This window comes from Pleurodeles waltl, chromosome 8 (assembly GCF_031143425.1).
Source record: "Pleurodeles waltl isolate 20211129_DDA chromosome 8, aPleWal1.hap1.20221129, whole genome shotgun sequence".
Taxonomy (NCBI): Eukaryota; Metazoa; Chordata; class Amphibia; order Caudata; family Salamandridae; genus Pleurodeles; species Pleurodeles waltl.
In genome coordinates this window covers 1,356,910,148-1,356,924,667 of record NC_090447.1, presented here as the reverse complement: position 1 = coordinate 1,356,924,667, position 14,520 = coordinate 1,356,910,148, and the positions used below count along the sequence as shown (strand labels likewise).

General features: G+C 45.3%; 1 protein-coding gene across 1 annotated transcript in view; it reads right to left on the bottom strand.

Annotated features, from left to right (window-relative positions):
• Nucleotides 1–13,236, bottom strand: part of TMEM123 (transmembrane protein 123) — a 250,906-nt gene extending 237,670 nt beyond the window's left edge. The window contains exon 1 of the mRNA XM_069202369.1: nucleotides 12,949–13,236. Within this exon, the coding sequence (XP_069058470.1) occupies nucleotides 12,949–13,042 (94 nt within the window). The 5' untranslated portion in view covers nucleotides 13,043–13,236. The remainder of the gene's footprint in view (nucleotides 1–12,948) is intronic.
• Between the last annotated feature and the right edge of the window lie 1,284 nt (nucleotides 13,237–14,520).

The following is a 14,520-nucleotide window of genomic DNA, read 5'->3' as shown; positions in this document are numbered from 1 at the left end:
TACCACTCATACAATGTATGAGAGCAGCCCCAATGTTAGCCTATGAAGGGAGCAGGCCTCACAGCAGTTTAAAAACACATTTGAGAGTTTTACACTACCAGAACATGTACACTGCATAGGTACATGTCCTGCCTTTTGCCTACACAGCACCCTGCCCTATGGGTTACCTAGGGCATACCTTAGGGGTGTCTTATATGTAGAAAAGGGGGAGTTTTAGGCTTGGCAAGTACTTTTAAATGCCAAGTCGAATTGGCAGTGAAACTGCACACACAGGCCTTGCAATGGCAAGCCTGAGACAAGGTTAAGGGGCTACTTAGGTGGGTGGCACAATCAGTGCTGCAGGCCCACTAGTAGCATTTAATCTACAGGCCCTGGGCGCATATAGTGCACACTACTAGGGACTTATAAGTACATTAATAGTCCAATTGGGCATGATCCAATGTTACCATGTTTAAAGGGAGAGAGCATATGCACTTTAGCACTGGTTAGCAGTGGTAAAGTGTGCAGAGCCTGAAAACCAGCAAAAACAGTGTCCAAAAAGTGGAGGAAGACAGGCAAAAAGTTAGGGGTGACCACCCTAAGGCTGTCAGGTCTAACACATACCATGCCCATATCGGGGGTTCCGACTTATATAAGTCTCCGGTTTACCACTAGGGCCAAGGGCTTTTAGAGGTTTCAGGCTGTCTACTGCTGAAAGGGTATCCTCGAGGCTAAAGGAAAGTGGTTCACAAGGGCCACAAGCTAAAATTGCTTTATTAGTGAAAAACCCTAACTGGCCAGGGAGTTCTCGCACTTACTGCTATTCGAATGTAAACTGCAAAAAAGATCCTCCCACTTGTCTGATGAAATATGAAAATACCTTGGATTCCCAAGACCTCTAGTCCCAGTTACAACCAATGACCAGAAAGTGCGATTATCCTTTGGTTTGAGGGACTGTAATAAATCTTGCCATTTGTAAACATCCCATTTTTCTATGCTGCTTTAAGTACGGTTTTATACCTGAGACGAGCGCATCTTATTTCTTCGCGTTTGCACTCCCTCACAGCTTTTGTTAACAATAATTTAGGCCGCTTGCAATCTTGCGTGAATCACTTTGTGGCTTTCCCTGCCAGTCTATGTTTACACTGACATTCCCTGCAGAAGATAGCTTTAGGTTTATCAAAACAAATCATATGGGTGCCTGGGATGGATTCAGAATCCACAGAGATTCCTTCAAATCATGATATGAATTGGACAAAGAGTTGCTAAATCTCTGCATACAATTCCTTATTTGCCATAACTCTGGGCCACGTCACTCTGCGACCACTATTAGCCATAATGGGTTCAGGTAATGCAATAGGGACCAAACAAGTTGTCCTTAGAAATTGGTCCCCGTAAAGGTGTTAATCAAGGGATTATGATCACTAACTGTAGCACTCACCACCTTCGTGTCATTAAGGTTCGGCCACAGTCGAACATCCACCAACAAATAATCAATAACACTCTTCTGGCGGCCTCTTTTGAAAGTAAACTCTCTATGTGAGTCTGATTGGGTTCTCCTATTACAGGGGGCAAACTAGGCACAACCACCAGAGAAGCTACTTGCAAGGCGGTGTCAGAATAATGACTCTGCAGACTAACTCCAACACTAGAAACCCCCTCGGTGCTCATTCTCTTCCTCAGTTACCAAATTAAGTGCAGAGGAGGGCTCAAAACAAAAACAAGCACAAAAACACCTGCCACTATTACTTTGGCCTCCTGTTTATAGGCCCCAACTAAATTATCTAACATGCTTAGTACAGGTGAATCACACTTAACCGGCATAGAACAAGCATACACATTCAACAAAACGAATGACTGGCCCCTGGAAATTTAAGCCTGATACCCATTAAGTCTGGCGAATCTATCAACAGGGGCTCTTGAACACAATCAATATTGTTGTTTACCAAAATCATGAGATTCCCCCATCGCCCGCCCTGTTCTTTCAGGGGGAATTGCCTCTACGCTGTAAGTGGTTAATCCACTAACAAAAACCTTAGTTACAGTCTAGGTTTCTTGAAACAAACACACATCATGCTTCCCAATAAGAGAGCCAATCCTTATCACCCAGCTTAGAATGAATCACCGCCACACATTCCATGACATTAAATAAAAGTCGGACTTGAATGTGGCTTCTAATACAGGAGGATCATTAATTTGCTCTGTATCGACAGTGGCGATAGGCTCTGGAACTAATACATAATTATCAGCTGGGATAGTTTCAGCTACAGATGTGGCTTCTGGGTATAACCCACTCATTAGGTCCAAAGGCAAGTAATAATTCCTATGAGCTGATTATGTCTCAGTTCGGCACATTCAATCCTGCTGGTCTAAGGAGGCAAGTGCTGAAAATCGATTAGAAGTGGAAACTGCAAAATTTAAATTACTATCATCCAATTCTTGCAGTACAACTTGCTGTGCAAGATGTTTAGCTGCTACAGCTGCTCCCATTGCAACTGAGAAGTAAAAAATAAAAACCTAAAAAGGAAGGGCTGTAATGCCACCACCCATCCATGAGAAGAATAACTGAGCGAATGTAACAAAGACTGAACAAGACTAAGGTGGTCATTCTGACTTCGGCGGTCCTTTCCTCAGAACGCCGAAGCCGTGGCCGCCAGAAGACCGTCAGTGCTGGCGGTCTTCTGACTGCCATATTACGAGTACTGAAGGATTTCCACCACAATTTGGGTGGAAATCCTCCAGTAGTCATGCTGGCGGTCGGAGGCGCAGTGGCGGTTCCACCCCCAGCCCTGCCCTGCAAAAAGGACTCTTCCAGCCATATTATGACCCTCGATACGGCCTGACAGTGTCCTGATGGTGGGGTGCTGCCGGCGGTGGGAGCGCCGGGTCCTGTCCCTCAGGAAGGAGCACCTCGTCGGACGAAGTAAGTGTCCTCTGCAAGGGGAGGGGGGTGGGGTGTGTGAATGGATGTGTGTGAGTGTGGGTATGAATGGCATGAATGGGGGGAGGGAGGGGCAGTGTTTGTGCTTATGTGTCTGTGTGTAAATGTGGTGATGGTGATGCATCTGTGAATGCTGGGTCGGGGTGCATGTGTGCATGCATGTAGACAGGGGTGGGGGTTGTGTGTGTATGTATGTTGAAGAAAGGAGGGGGTGGGGGAGGGAGTGTGTATGCATTTCAATGGGGGTGAATGTAGTGAGTGCGTGTGTGAGTGGGGATGTTGTGTGTGTGCATAGATTCAGTTTTATTTTGTGTGTGTGTGTGTGCATGTGAGTGTAAGGGTGTTGTGAGTGTGTGCGCGAGTGCAAGGGTGTTGTGAGTGTCTGTGCAAGTGTGTTGTGAGTGTGTGCTCGTGAGTGCAAGGGTGTTGTGAGTGTCCGAGTGAGTGTCAGGGTGTTGTGAGAGTGAGTGTCAGGGTGTGCATGTCTGTGGGTGCGTGTGGGTGCATGCATGTATGTGGGGGGTTAGTATGGGGTTGGGGTAAGTACGTGTGTGCGGGGAGTAAGTACGGGGATCGGGGTGGAGGGGTTACGGGGGTTTCAGGGAGTTGGGGGTGGGAATATTCTAACGGTGGGGGGAAGCAGGGGGCTCTTGGTTAGATGAGTGGTAGGGAGTCATCTACCGGTGACAGGAATGCAAATTCCTGTCATCGGTAGCCTTTCCACCAGGGATTCTGTGGCAGTGCTACCGCCACGAAATCCCTGGCAGAAAGGGGACTCGGGATACTGCTTTCAGTATTCGGAGGACTGCAGGGTCGGAGATGCTTATCTCTGGCCCCCCGGTCCGACCGCCCTGGCAGTATGCACAGGAAAGTGGCGGTTTAGCACTGGCCATCATACCATAAGTATGTAGCAGAGAGACCGCCACCACAGCCCTGACGATCTTTGGACCGCCAGGGTCGGAATGACCATCTGAGTGTCTTAAAGTTAACAATAATACAAACGCCCTGCAAAGCTTTTCGTGTGGGGCCCACCCAGGATACTCTGAGAGTGGAAATAATTTCCTTGGAAAGATCGTGAGTCCAACCAGAATGCTCCCATATTCAATAAGAGACTTTACGAGAGAAGCATGGAACTTCTGCTTTGCCACAGGAAGAGATGGCACATTTTCCAGAACAATAATATACAGAGTGCACTCTGGTGGAATATGGGGATCTAATGCCAATATTTTCAAACATTCTGATTGTGTTCCCCAACCCTGCCTGCATACATACTGGGGCTATTTTAGAACCCCCCAAGCAGAGGTAGTTGAGGAGTCATTAAGTATTGGGTGATGCAAACCCTCATTAGATCGGTTATTAACTCTGGGAGCCCTATTCCCCCTTCCACCTTAGAGGACCGGGGGGGGGGGGGGAGAGGCTGGAGAGCAGCACTGTTCTGACGACCTGCTTGTGCCTCAGCAGATACCCTTTGCACCATTTTCAAAGATCTAGTCGCTGTCATAAGACCAGAGGATGATAAGCAACACACTTGCAGGCTTTCACCCCTCAATCCACCAATCTTTAATCATTCTAATTCAATCCGTCCCAGACGTTTAATTAGTGGGTCCAATTTTAAGTCCAGGGCTGTATTTACTAAATCTTTCAACTATTAAACCAGAAATCCCTGGCTGAGCATAAAGGCTGATTCATCTCCCTTGGGTAACTGCTTCTGCTTAGCAGACTGAGTGGTGGTAACCATCTGCCGTTTCCAAGTCCTGACAGGCTTCTCCCACTTCCTCCCCCCGCCACAATCATCAACATCCTGCTTCAAAGGGAAGGGAACCTGTGGGGGTGTTGAAGTGCCCCCACTTGCCCCCATCGGGGCAACATCTACTTGGAAAGAGCCTGGTACACCATTAAGTTGGAGAATAGGCACGATAATATCCACACTGCGAAGATCATTCTCTGATGCTCTAGTGAGAGGAGAGAGCTGCAGTGCAGCTGAGAGATGACGCTCTGGAACCTCAATCTCTTTGTTAATAATCCCAATTGCCCGCGATCAGAAGTTGTCCATGCTACTTCTCCGGGAGAATAAAGTGGCACTAAGAGCAGCCTTGCGTTTGGAAATGTGGGCCTTCAGCATGTTGTAATATCAAAAAGCAAAGCAGGAGAGAAGAAAAACACTTACAGGCAGCAGACAGTGCGGGACAGCTATTAATACCTCTCTGCAGACAATAGGCCAGCATAATACACAGCCAAAAGTGGTGGCCCAGACTAGCCTCCTCTGGCCGCCGACGGACTCAGTCTTAGCTCGGGCACTTCCCGCGCCACAGTGGTGCTAACGTGCTTTATAGCATGACAAAACAAAGTCCCTCCTGCAGGGCAAGTGAATTCTGGCAGACTCAGTACCACCCCAGAAGGTAGCACAACACAGCCTAAGCATAATGTCCAGTGAACGCTTCCTCTGCCATGGTGGTGCCAAGCTGCTTTATAGCATGACAAAACAAAGTCCCTCCTGCTGGGTAAGTGAATTCAGGTGAACCGAGTCCCAACACAGAAGGCAGCACAACACAGCCCCAGCAGAATGCCCAGTGCGCGCATGGTGCTAAAGCACTTTATAGCGCAACAAAACAAAGTCCCTCCTGCAGGGCAAGTGAATTCTTGGAGCCAGAGTTCCACCCCAGAAAGCAGCACAACACAGCCCCAGCAGAATATCCAGTGCACACGCCCCACGCTATGGTGGCGCTAACACGCTTTATAATACAACACAACAAAGTCCCTCCTGCAGGGCAAGCGAAAGTTGGTGGACCGAATCCCAACCGAGAAGGCAGCACAACACAGTCCCAGCAGAATGCACAGCGCACGCGTCCTGCGCCGCAGTGGTGCTAATGCACTTTGTAGTGCAACAAAACAAAGTCTCCCTCCTGCAGGGCAAGTGAATTCTGGAGGACCACGTCCCACCCCAGAAGGCAGCATAACAAAGCCCCAGCAGAATAGCCAGTGCGCGCGCCCCGCACCGCAGTGGTAATAACGCACTTTATAATGCAACAAAACAGAGTGAGGCGGAATACAACATTTTCTACCTATCGCGTCAAGAAGTTTCAATTCTATCAAGGACACAGAGGCGAGGATTATGCTTCTCTATCTTTACTGTTTAAACCCACAGAAGCCAATGAAAAAACACAATCAACAGAAAACTATGTTTCCCAAGATGCCATGTAGTCCATAACACTGTCCAATCATAGATAGCCCTCACATATAAGGTCACCATTAACAAAGTCCTTCCTCTTTCTTTGCGAGATGAAGTCAAACAGGGTCATCAGTCGCACGAACATGTAACTACAACATCCAGAAATGGAATAAACAGGACGTCAACTTGTAGAAAGTCAGGATTAATCCTCGTAACTCACGAATTCTTATCTCCATCTAAATAGAGGACAAAATAAATAGCACTAAAACCGGTTCTCAAACTTAGAATAACGGGTGGAGCTCAAATTATATATACACATACAATTTTGACATAATGTTATGTCATTTCAGTTAAAAACTGAAAATAATTTTCATAAAACATTTTTTTAATGTTGTCTAAAAGGGTGGGATAATCCTCGCCTCCGTGTCCTTAATAGAACTGAAAATTCTTGATGCGATAGCTAGAAAATGTTGTATTCTATTTCAGGAACGGAGGCTTCGGATTATGCTAGTTCAAAGTTGATTTACTATAACTGAAGCCACATCAACAATACGTTTGTGATAAAAACACTTAAAAGAAGAGTCGGTTGACCAATCAGCCGCTGCCATGATGTCCTTCAAGCGAGAACCTGTCGAAAAAGCCTCAGAAACCATAGCTCCTCTGACTGAATAAGCTCCAAAACTGGAGGTATCAATACCAGCTTTGGTCATTAACCATCTAACCCATCAAGCTCATGTAGCTGATGACACCGGACCAAAAGGTTTTTGTAATGAAATGAGTAGTTGGCCCCTGAAGTCCCTGCGAACTTACTGGGTGGACTCCTCATACACTTTTAAACATTGAACCACACACCATTTTTTATGATGTGGGAAAGCAGGATAAGAAACACATTTAGAATCTGTTTTCGTTCTTTTGGCAATAGTAAAAGATACTCCCAAAGGAATAAATACTCTACCTGCTAAATCCAACGCTTTAACATCTGATATCCTTCGACAGGAAATTAGACAAAGAAGGATTGTGCGTTTCGCAGCCAACTGTTTACGTGTAAGATCTTCATTACAGGGCCAAGCTTTCGGAAAACGTAATACTACATCTACATCCCAAAGCACAGAATATTTTGGCTTAGGAGGATTAACCATCCTGATACCACACAACACATTACAAACTAATGTATGTTGACCCACAGATTTACCACCAATATGGGGATGCCCTGCTGATATAGCTGACCTAGAATTATTGATTGTTCTATATGTCAAACTTTGGGCTGCTAAGTCTGAAAGGAAATTCACAATTATACTAACATCTGCCCCTAAGGTATCGATACTCCATTCACTACACCAACCAGTCCATCCCTTCCAAAAAGATTTGTTCAGTTTGTGTGTAGAGGGAGCCGAGGATTGGGACAGGAAGAACAAAGTGTTGTCTGAAACACCCGCACTTGCCAACGGTTCCTCAAAGTCTCCATGCCATGAGGGAAAACTGCCCCGTCACTATTAGCTGATGAGGTAATCCTGCTAGGTTTAGCAATAGAGATCAAAATGCAGGGATCCGAATTAGAAGAGCAGAAGAGAGTTCTAACGCCACTGGGAACCATGGCTGAGCTTTCCAAAGCGGAGTCACAAGGACCAATTCCCCTGACTGTTTCCTCACCTGAGATAGTACTCTCATGGTGAACGGGGGAAATGCATATAGCAGACCAGTCTTCCATGAATGAGGAAAAGCATCTGACCCCATTGCCGGAGGGTCCGGCCTCCAACTGAAGAACCGAGGAAGTTGTGTGTTCAGTCGCAAGGCAAAAGATCGATGGAACACTGACCCCATAAGAGATAGATTTTGGAGAATGTCTGAGGGTTCAACTTTCAGTCGCTGACGTCCCTCAGGAAACGGGAGTTCCAGTCTGCAATCAGGTTGGACTTGCCCGGAATGTACTCCGCTACAACAGATATCTGATGTTGTAGACAGTACTCCCAAAAAATTCTTTGGCTAACATTACCAGCACTTGTGATCTGATTCCCCGCAGATGGTTTATGTGTCGAACCGCCGAAACACTGTCCAAGCGCAGAAGAATGCAACAACTTGCATACCGAGGGGATAGCGAGCAGATCGCGAACGATCCCACCAAGAGTTCCAGGGAATTGATATGGAGCAGTTTCTCCTGAGTGGACCATCTTCCCCCTGTTGCCACTGAGCCACAACGGGCTCCTCAACCCCAAAGGCTGGCATCTGACTATCACAAGTTCCGGGGAGGCTGCAAAAATTGCCCTGCCATTCCAGGCATCTATATGATTCAAACAACAAGAGATCTCTGCTTTGGCCTTGTCTGAAAGCTGGATCTGCTTGGAATAAGGTAGGCCCCTGCGAAGGTGCCGAATTTTCAAGTGTTGAAGGGCTCAATAATGGAGAGGCCCTCGGAATATCACCTGAATGGAAGAGACCAGAAGGCCTACCAGGCGAGATAACGTCCTCAATGATATATTCGGAGAGGCAAGGGCTCTCCTCAATTCTTTCTTGATCAAAATCATCTTCAAAGAGGCAACAGAAGTTGCGCGTTGATGGAATGTATTTGAAAACCTAAAAATTCTATATTCTGAGAGGGAGTCAATAGAGACGTTTCCAGATTCATGAGAAAACCTAAGTCCTGCAGAAGGTTGATAGTCCATGACAGATGTGTCAGAAGAACCTCTTTGGATTGGGCCATGAGTAAGATGTCATCCAGGTAAATAATCAGACGAACGCCTCTCTCTGAGGAATTGTACCACTGGTCTTAAGAGTTTGTTAAAACACCATGGGCGGATGACAGGCCGAACGGGAGGATGGTAAACTCGTAACATTGGTCTCTCGAAAGAAATTGGAGGAATCTGCGTTGTGGGCAGAATATCAGGATGGTTAGATAAGCGTCCTTGAGGTCTAATCATACAAATAAATCTTTCTCCTTGAGCAAGTCTCTTAGAAGATGGATACCTACCATCTTGAAATGATGATATACAATCCAAGAATTGAAGTCCTTGAGATTGAGAACCAGGCGAGAACCTCTGCCTTTCTTCTGCACTAGAAAAATGGGACTGATAAACCTGAGAGGGTGTGGATTGGCTTTGACTATAGCTGGTTTGCAAAGCAAGGCGTGAACTTTTAGATCTATGAAAGAGCTCTCTTCTCTGGAAAAACGAAGAGTGTGAGACCAATTGGACTGTTAGAGCGTTGCACAGAATTCTAGTCTGAACCCTTGAATGGTTTGCAAGATCCAAAGATCTGGAGAGAGGAACTTAAACAATATTTATTCTGCCTCCCCCCATAATTACCTCTGAAAAGGGAATAATTCTCACCGGTGGTATTGTCAGATGTGGTAGATCTCCCTCAGTTACCGCCTTGGTAGCCACGTCCGTAGCCTCTGAGATCTGGAGGGATAGAATCCCCCAAAGGTGGAACCTCTTCCTCTGTGCACAAAACCTCCTGAGGCCTCATGGAATCCACAGCCTGGCGAACGACCTCTGAATTGCCCGGCCCTGGCAAAAAGGCCACCGCTAAACATCTTCCTCATGGATGATTGAGCTTTGTCCAAGGCCGAAAAAGTGGCCACATATTTTCCCAAATCTTTATCAAACTTGTCCCCAAACAACATTCTGTTTGGTAAAGTGCCTGCCTCATTGGGGGCCAACTCAGCCTGTTTAGGGTCAATCCGCATGAGGAAGGACCATCTTCTCTCAGTAGAAATAGCACAATTTGCATTGCCAAGCAAACATATGGCTCTTTGAGACCATTGCAATATAGTGTCCAGGTCTAAAGGAGTATTGGACTCCTTAGTTAGTACCGCCATTTCGAGGATCTTTGGGATAGGACAAGATATGTCTAACAACTTATCCTGGCATCCTTTTCCAGACTATGTCCAAACCCTTCTTGGGGTCTTTGGTAAACTTTTTAATAAAAGTGGCCAGATTTGGATCTAGCTCCGGGGTATGTGCAACTTTCCCTAGAAGTGAGGGGCGTGGACATTCAGAGCGTCAGGTACTACACATGTCACGGTCAAAACCTTTACGGATTCTGTCATGTACATATTGTGCTACCTCAGCACAAGGAATCCATTCGGTAGACCTTGGGTGGATGATGGACTCAGGATCAAAGGATAAGCTCTTTTGGGTCTGACTGTCTTCATCGAGGTCATGAGATTTGCGTTTGCATTTACCAGACGGTTTTGGGTCGTTTGCAAACTCCGACTCTGAGGAATGAGAGGACTCAGACTCCGCAGTCTCTAAAATATTTGTAGGAAGAGATTCTGCATCTTGCAAGGAAAAGAAAGGATCATATTTGTGGTCTTTAAGTACTGACGCAGCCATCTGCGCAAGAACTTCCGCTGAGGATGTTGGACCCACAGAGGCTCTCTGGGCTAAAGCCCACATCTGGTGCCAGATCATCTCTGGACATATCTAACATAGCAAATTTTCCTCTTAATTTACGCTGGCCATACCGGACTAGAGGCCGGGTAAAAGACTTCAAGGCCTTTATCAGAACCTGGTTTACTGAGTCCTGGACATGGGTGCACAGGGCTTCCACAAGTCTTTCCTCCATTCCAAATTCTTCATGCGAGTCAGGATTTTCCTGATAATACTCCTCTTCATCTGCGTGGTACGCCATCCAGTTAATGAGAGGAGAGAAGTCGTTCACAGGGGGTCACCCAGCAGGTAAAATCATATTTAGCACAAAGTGCTTCCAAAAATTGCTCTTTCTAATAATAGTGGGTGGAGGGAGCACCTGAAAACCCCCTAGGGCAAGGCCCTACCATGTTTAAGCACCCCGTCGGGCGTTCAGGGACAGATTGCAGCACTTCAAAGCTCACGCTGCGCTCTGCGACATAATCAGAAATGAGACGTGCCTTCAGAGCGCATGCGCGAGTCGGAAAAAGAAAGAGGACAAAGTCCTCTACCTCCGACCACCACTAGAGCGCGCAGGAGCCACGCACCATGCCAACAAGCTCCCACTTGGAGAAATCAAAGGCAAACAAATATAATAAAGGTCCGGAGACCCAGCAGTCTTTTATCGATCGCCAATCACCGTGGTAACGGAGAGCGCTCATTCGGAAGAAAAACACAATAGGGCACAGCGGGAGGCCAGGTTCATGTCCGGCTCCACAAGAGCTTTTAGGATACAAACAATCATACATCAATAAGAAAAAAGAAGAGTGACACTTTTCTTGTACTGTGAGCAGCAAAGAAAGAGGGAGGACTTTGTTAATGGTGACGTTTATATGTGAGGGCTATCCGTGATTGGACAGTGTTATGGACTACATGGGATCTTGGGAAACGTAGGTTTCTGTTGATTGTGTTTTTTCATTGGCTGCTGTGAGTTTAAACAGTAAAGAGAGAGAAGCACAATCCAAAGCCTCCGGTCCTGAAATAGAATTCCTCCTAGAAAATGTGCGAGACTTGTAAACTCTTGCAGAAATCTGTGTTTTCAGTTACTGTGTTTAAAGGGGGTTCCACTTGTTAGTCAATCCCAAAGTGCATTTACTTTTTCACCTAAGGTGACAATGTTGTCTGGTGTTTTTTTTAAATACATTTTGCAAGTTATTTGGCATATGAGGTTAGGTTTATCTATTGTTATGACTTGGTAGGTTAGATATGCTTTAACATGTAAAATCATACAATCTTAAACGAGTGTAATTTTATTTTAGCATCACTTTGCGTACACACGCAAAATACAAAAAAAAGTATCCATTATGCTGAGTAGCTTCTGACTATCAGTAGAACTCATGTTATCTATCACGCTATTATGTGATATTTTAGTATTTTTAATGGTTAGACATTTTTTAAACGACCTTTTTAAAACGGTATCATTTAATCAGAGAACATAAATAATTCGCATGTATAAAATTAAAAGTCAGGGTTACTATGATGCAAATGCTAAAAATAATGATTGAGCAATTTATGTTAGCAGTAGTCACAGCACCGTATCTCCAAGCTCCCGCACTTCAAACATACCCTTAACCACAATACCACTGCCTGCAAAAAAAGCTGAGCATAGGTTGTACCTAGCGGACACCGAACATGAGATGCTTGTTCTCAGCACCGTATTCGCACTACGTAATAGACATACACTCTTGTCCAACTGCCATGTCCCTTGCGCAGTACTTTTTTTCCATGGCCCTGTACCAGTGTTTAAAAAAAATAAAAAAAGTGAAGGGCACCCGAACTCAGAGGAGGCGGGGTGAACATTAAAATTAAATCTACCACGGCACGTGCTTTTTGCTGTTTATGCATACTTACGATTGGACAGATTTTATGAGTGTGTAATACGGCAGATCCACGGAAACTGCGTTAAATTTTTCCGCTCGCTCATGTAACGTCATGATCCAAACCACCAGTGCTTCTTTCATACTCCTGCCCTCCCTGATCTTGGAGCCAGATCTTCACATAGGGACCCTGGGGCTCTATGGGGCTGACCCACATGGTGGTCGGACGGGCACTTGTGCTGCCCGAATCTTCACTTCCCAGAGTTCGCATATTCCAGTTTTGACTAGTGTAATTAATTCCAGGAGTTTAATCTAGGGCCACTCTAATGCAAAGAAGTTAATTAAAATAAATTATTTATAAAATTAAAGTGCAATATGTAACTATGCGTTCTGTGGTGACAGGTACCATCTAGAAGTTAATAACCCTGACAGACCTACAAGGCTAAAGTTGTGTACGACACACGGGGTCAATCACAGAATTGCAGTCACTGTAAAAAGGGCCAATAGGGGAGGGTGTAGCTTGTGCCAGTATACTGGGAGGCACACAAAATAAGGACGGTGTGACACAAACTGAGGGCACACTATCATGAGTGACAAGAGATGTTATAACAGCTTTCCAATTTGGCAGGCACTCACCGGTAACATTCACATTTGCGGTGCAGAAAGTGCAGGCTGCAGACAAAAGTGCACACAGTAGCCACAGCCCCAAAGGGTGATCGTGCAACCTCATGTTTCCTGTAGAACTAATCCGTACGTGCAAATTGTCTGAACTCAGGAAGCGTCTCTCCCTCCTGCTCCGCGCACAGCCCAGAGCTGTCACTAGTCACGTGGCAGCGCCGCGCGAAGGCCCTACTGGGCACGGACTGCAGTAATGCCCCGACAGTAAAGTGCGCACGCTGAGTGGCGGCCATGTTTGGATCAGGCAAAAGACTTTTAGGAAAGCTGACTGCTTATACTCTGTAAACGTGCGAGCGAAACTAAATACCTACTCTGAAATGTATTGACTGATTCTGACATGGCTGCCTCCGTGTTTTGGTCACGCCCGTCAGAATCGTATGCAACTGTTGATAATGATAACCGTCCATAGCGTGGGTTTCCTTCTGATAAATGGAGGGGTCTACTTTAAAGCTGACTTCAGTTGGCTCAAATGATATTTTAGGATGATCCTCTGGAAATATTTAAAATTTCAGGTTTCTACTTGTCGTGAAACAAGAAACACCGATGTTTGAAATGTAAAATCCCAAGATTTTCCCTATATTTATTTCTGCATTTTCATATAGCGCGAATGTCACCAGAAGGTGCCAGAGCGCATTACACTACTAGACGTATGTTGTGTCGTTGCATTGATAGCTACAGAGGGTTTAAGAATTACCATATGTTAACAAATATAGGTAAATAAGCTTTAGAAGTACAAAAGGAAGCAAATTATACAGTAGGTATATACAGTAGTGAAGCAGTGCGTATGTACAGTAGCCGAAGTGCGGTAGTTGGAACTGCGATGCTGCACGCAATGGGGGCGGAGTGAGTGCGTGTGGGGGCGGAGTCAAAGTCTGGTAAAAAAATAAAAAAATATATATACATATATCACTGGAAAAAACAAAGTTAAAGTGGCGTTATAGTTAGGTTCTGAATTTACACGTAGGAAACCATAGAAATTCAGCAGTTATAGTTAGAATTATTTCAAGTAACTATTACTGGCGCTGTAAGGTAACTTGACTCATGCCCTCACTGTGCACAGTTTTCTCATCAAAAATTTTATTGAACTTGTTGCAGTGATAATATCAAAGATGCCATAGAAGGTGTCATCAATATGTGGAGTAATTAGCTGTGCATTGCATAGGTGTGAGTTATAGTTACCTTAGAGCGCGATTTATAGTTACTTGAAATAACTAACTATAACTGCTGAATTTCTATGGTTTTGTACACGTAAATTCGGAACCTAACTATAAAGTCTCTTGTAACGTTTATTGTTTTCATTTAACTTCTATGTTTTTTTTAATGTAAAGTCATTTTAATTATTATATGTTAATCCAACCACCACCATACCTGGCACAGCCTTTGACCGTGCGCAGCAGGGGTTGACCACAGGGCCTGTCTATATCAGTGGATCTGTGAATGGGTTTGTGAGTCTATGAGTGGATGAATGGATTTACACATGACACCCCAAAGCACAATTTGCGTACCAGCAGCTAGCTTTTTGCTAAATTT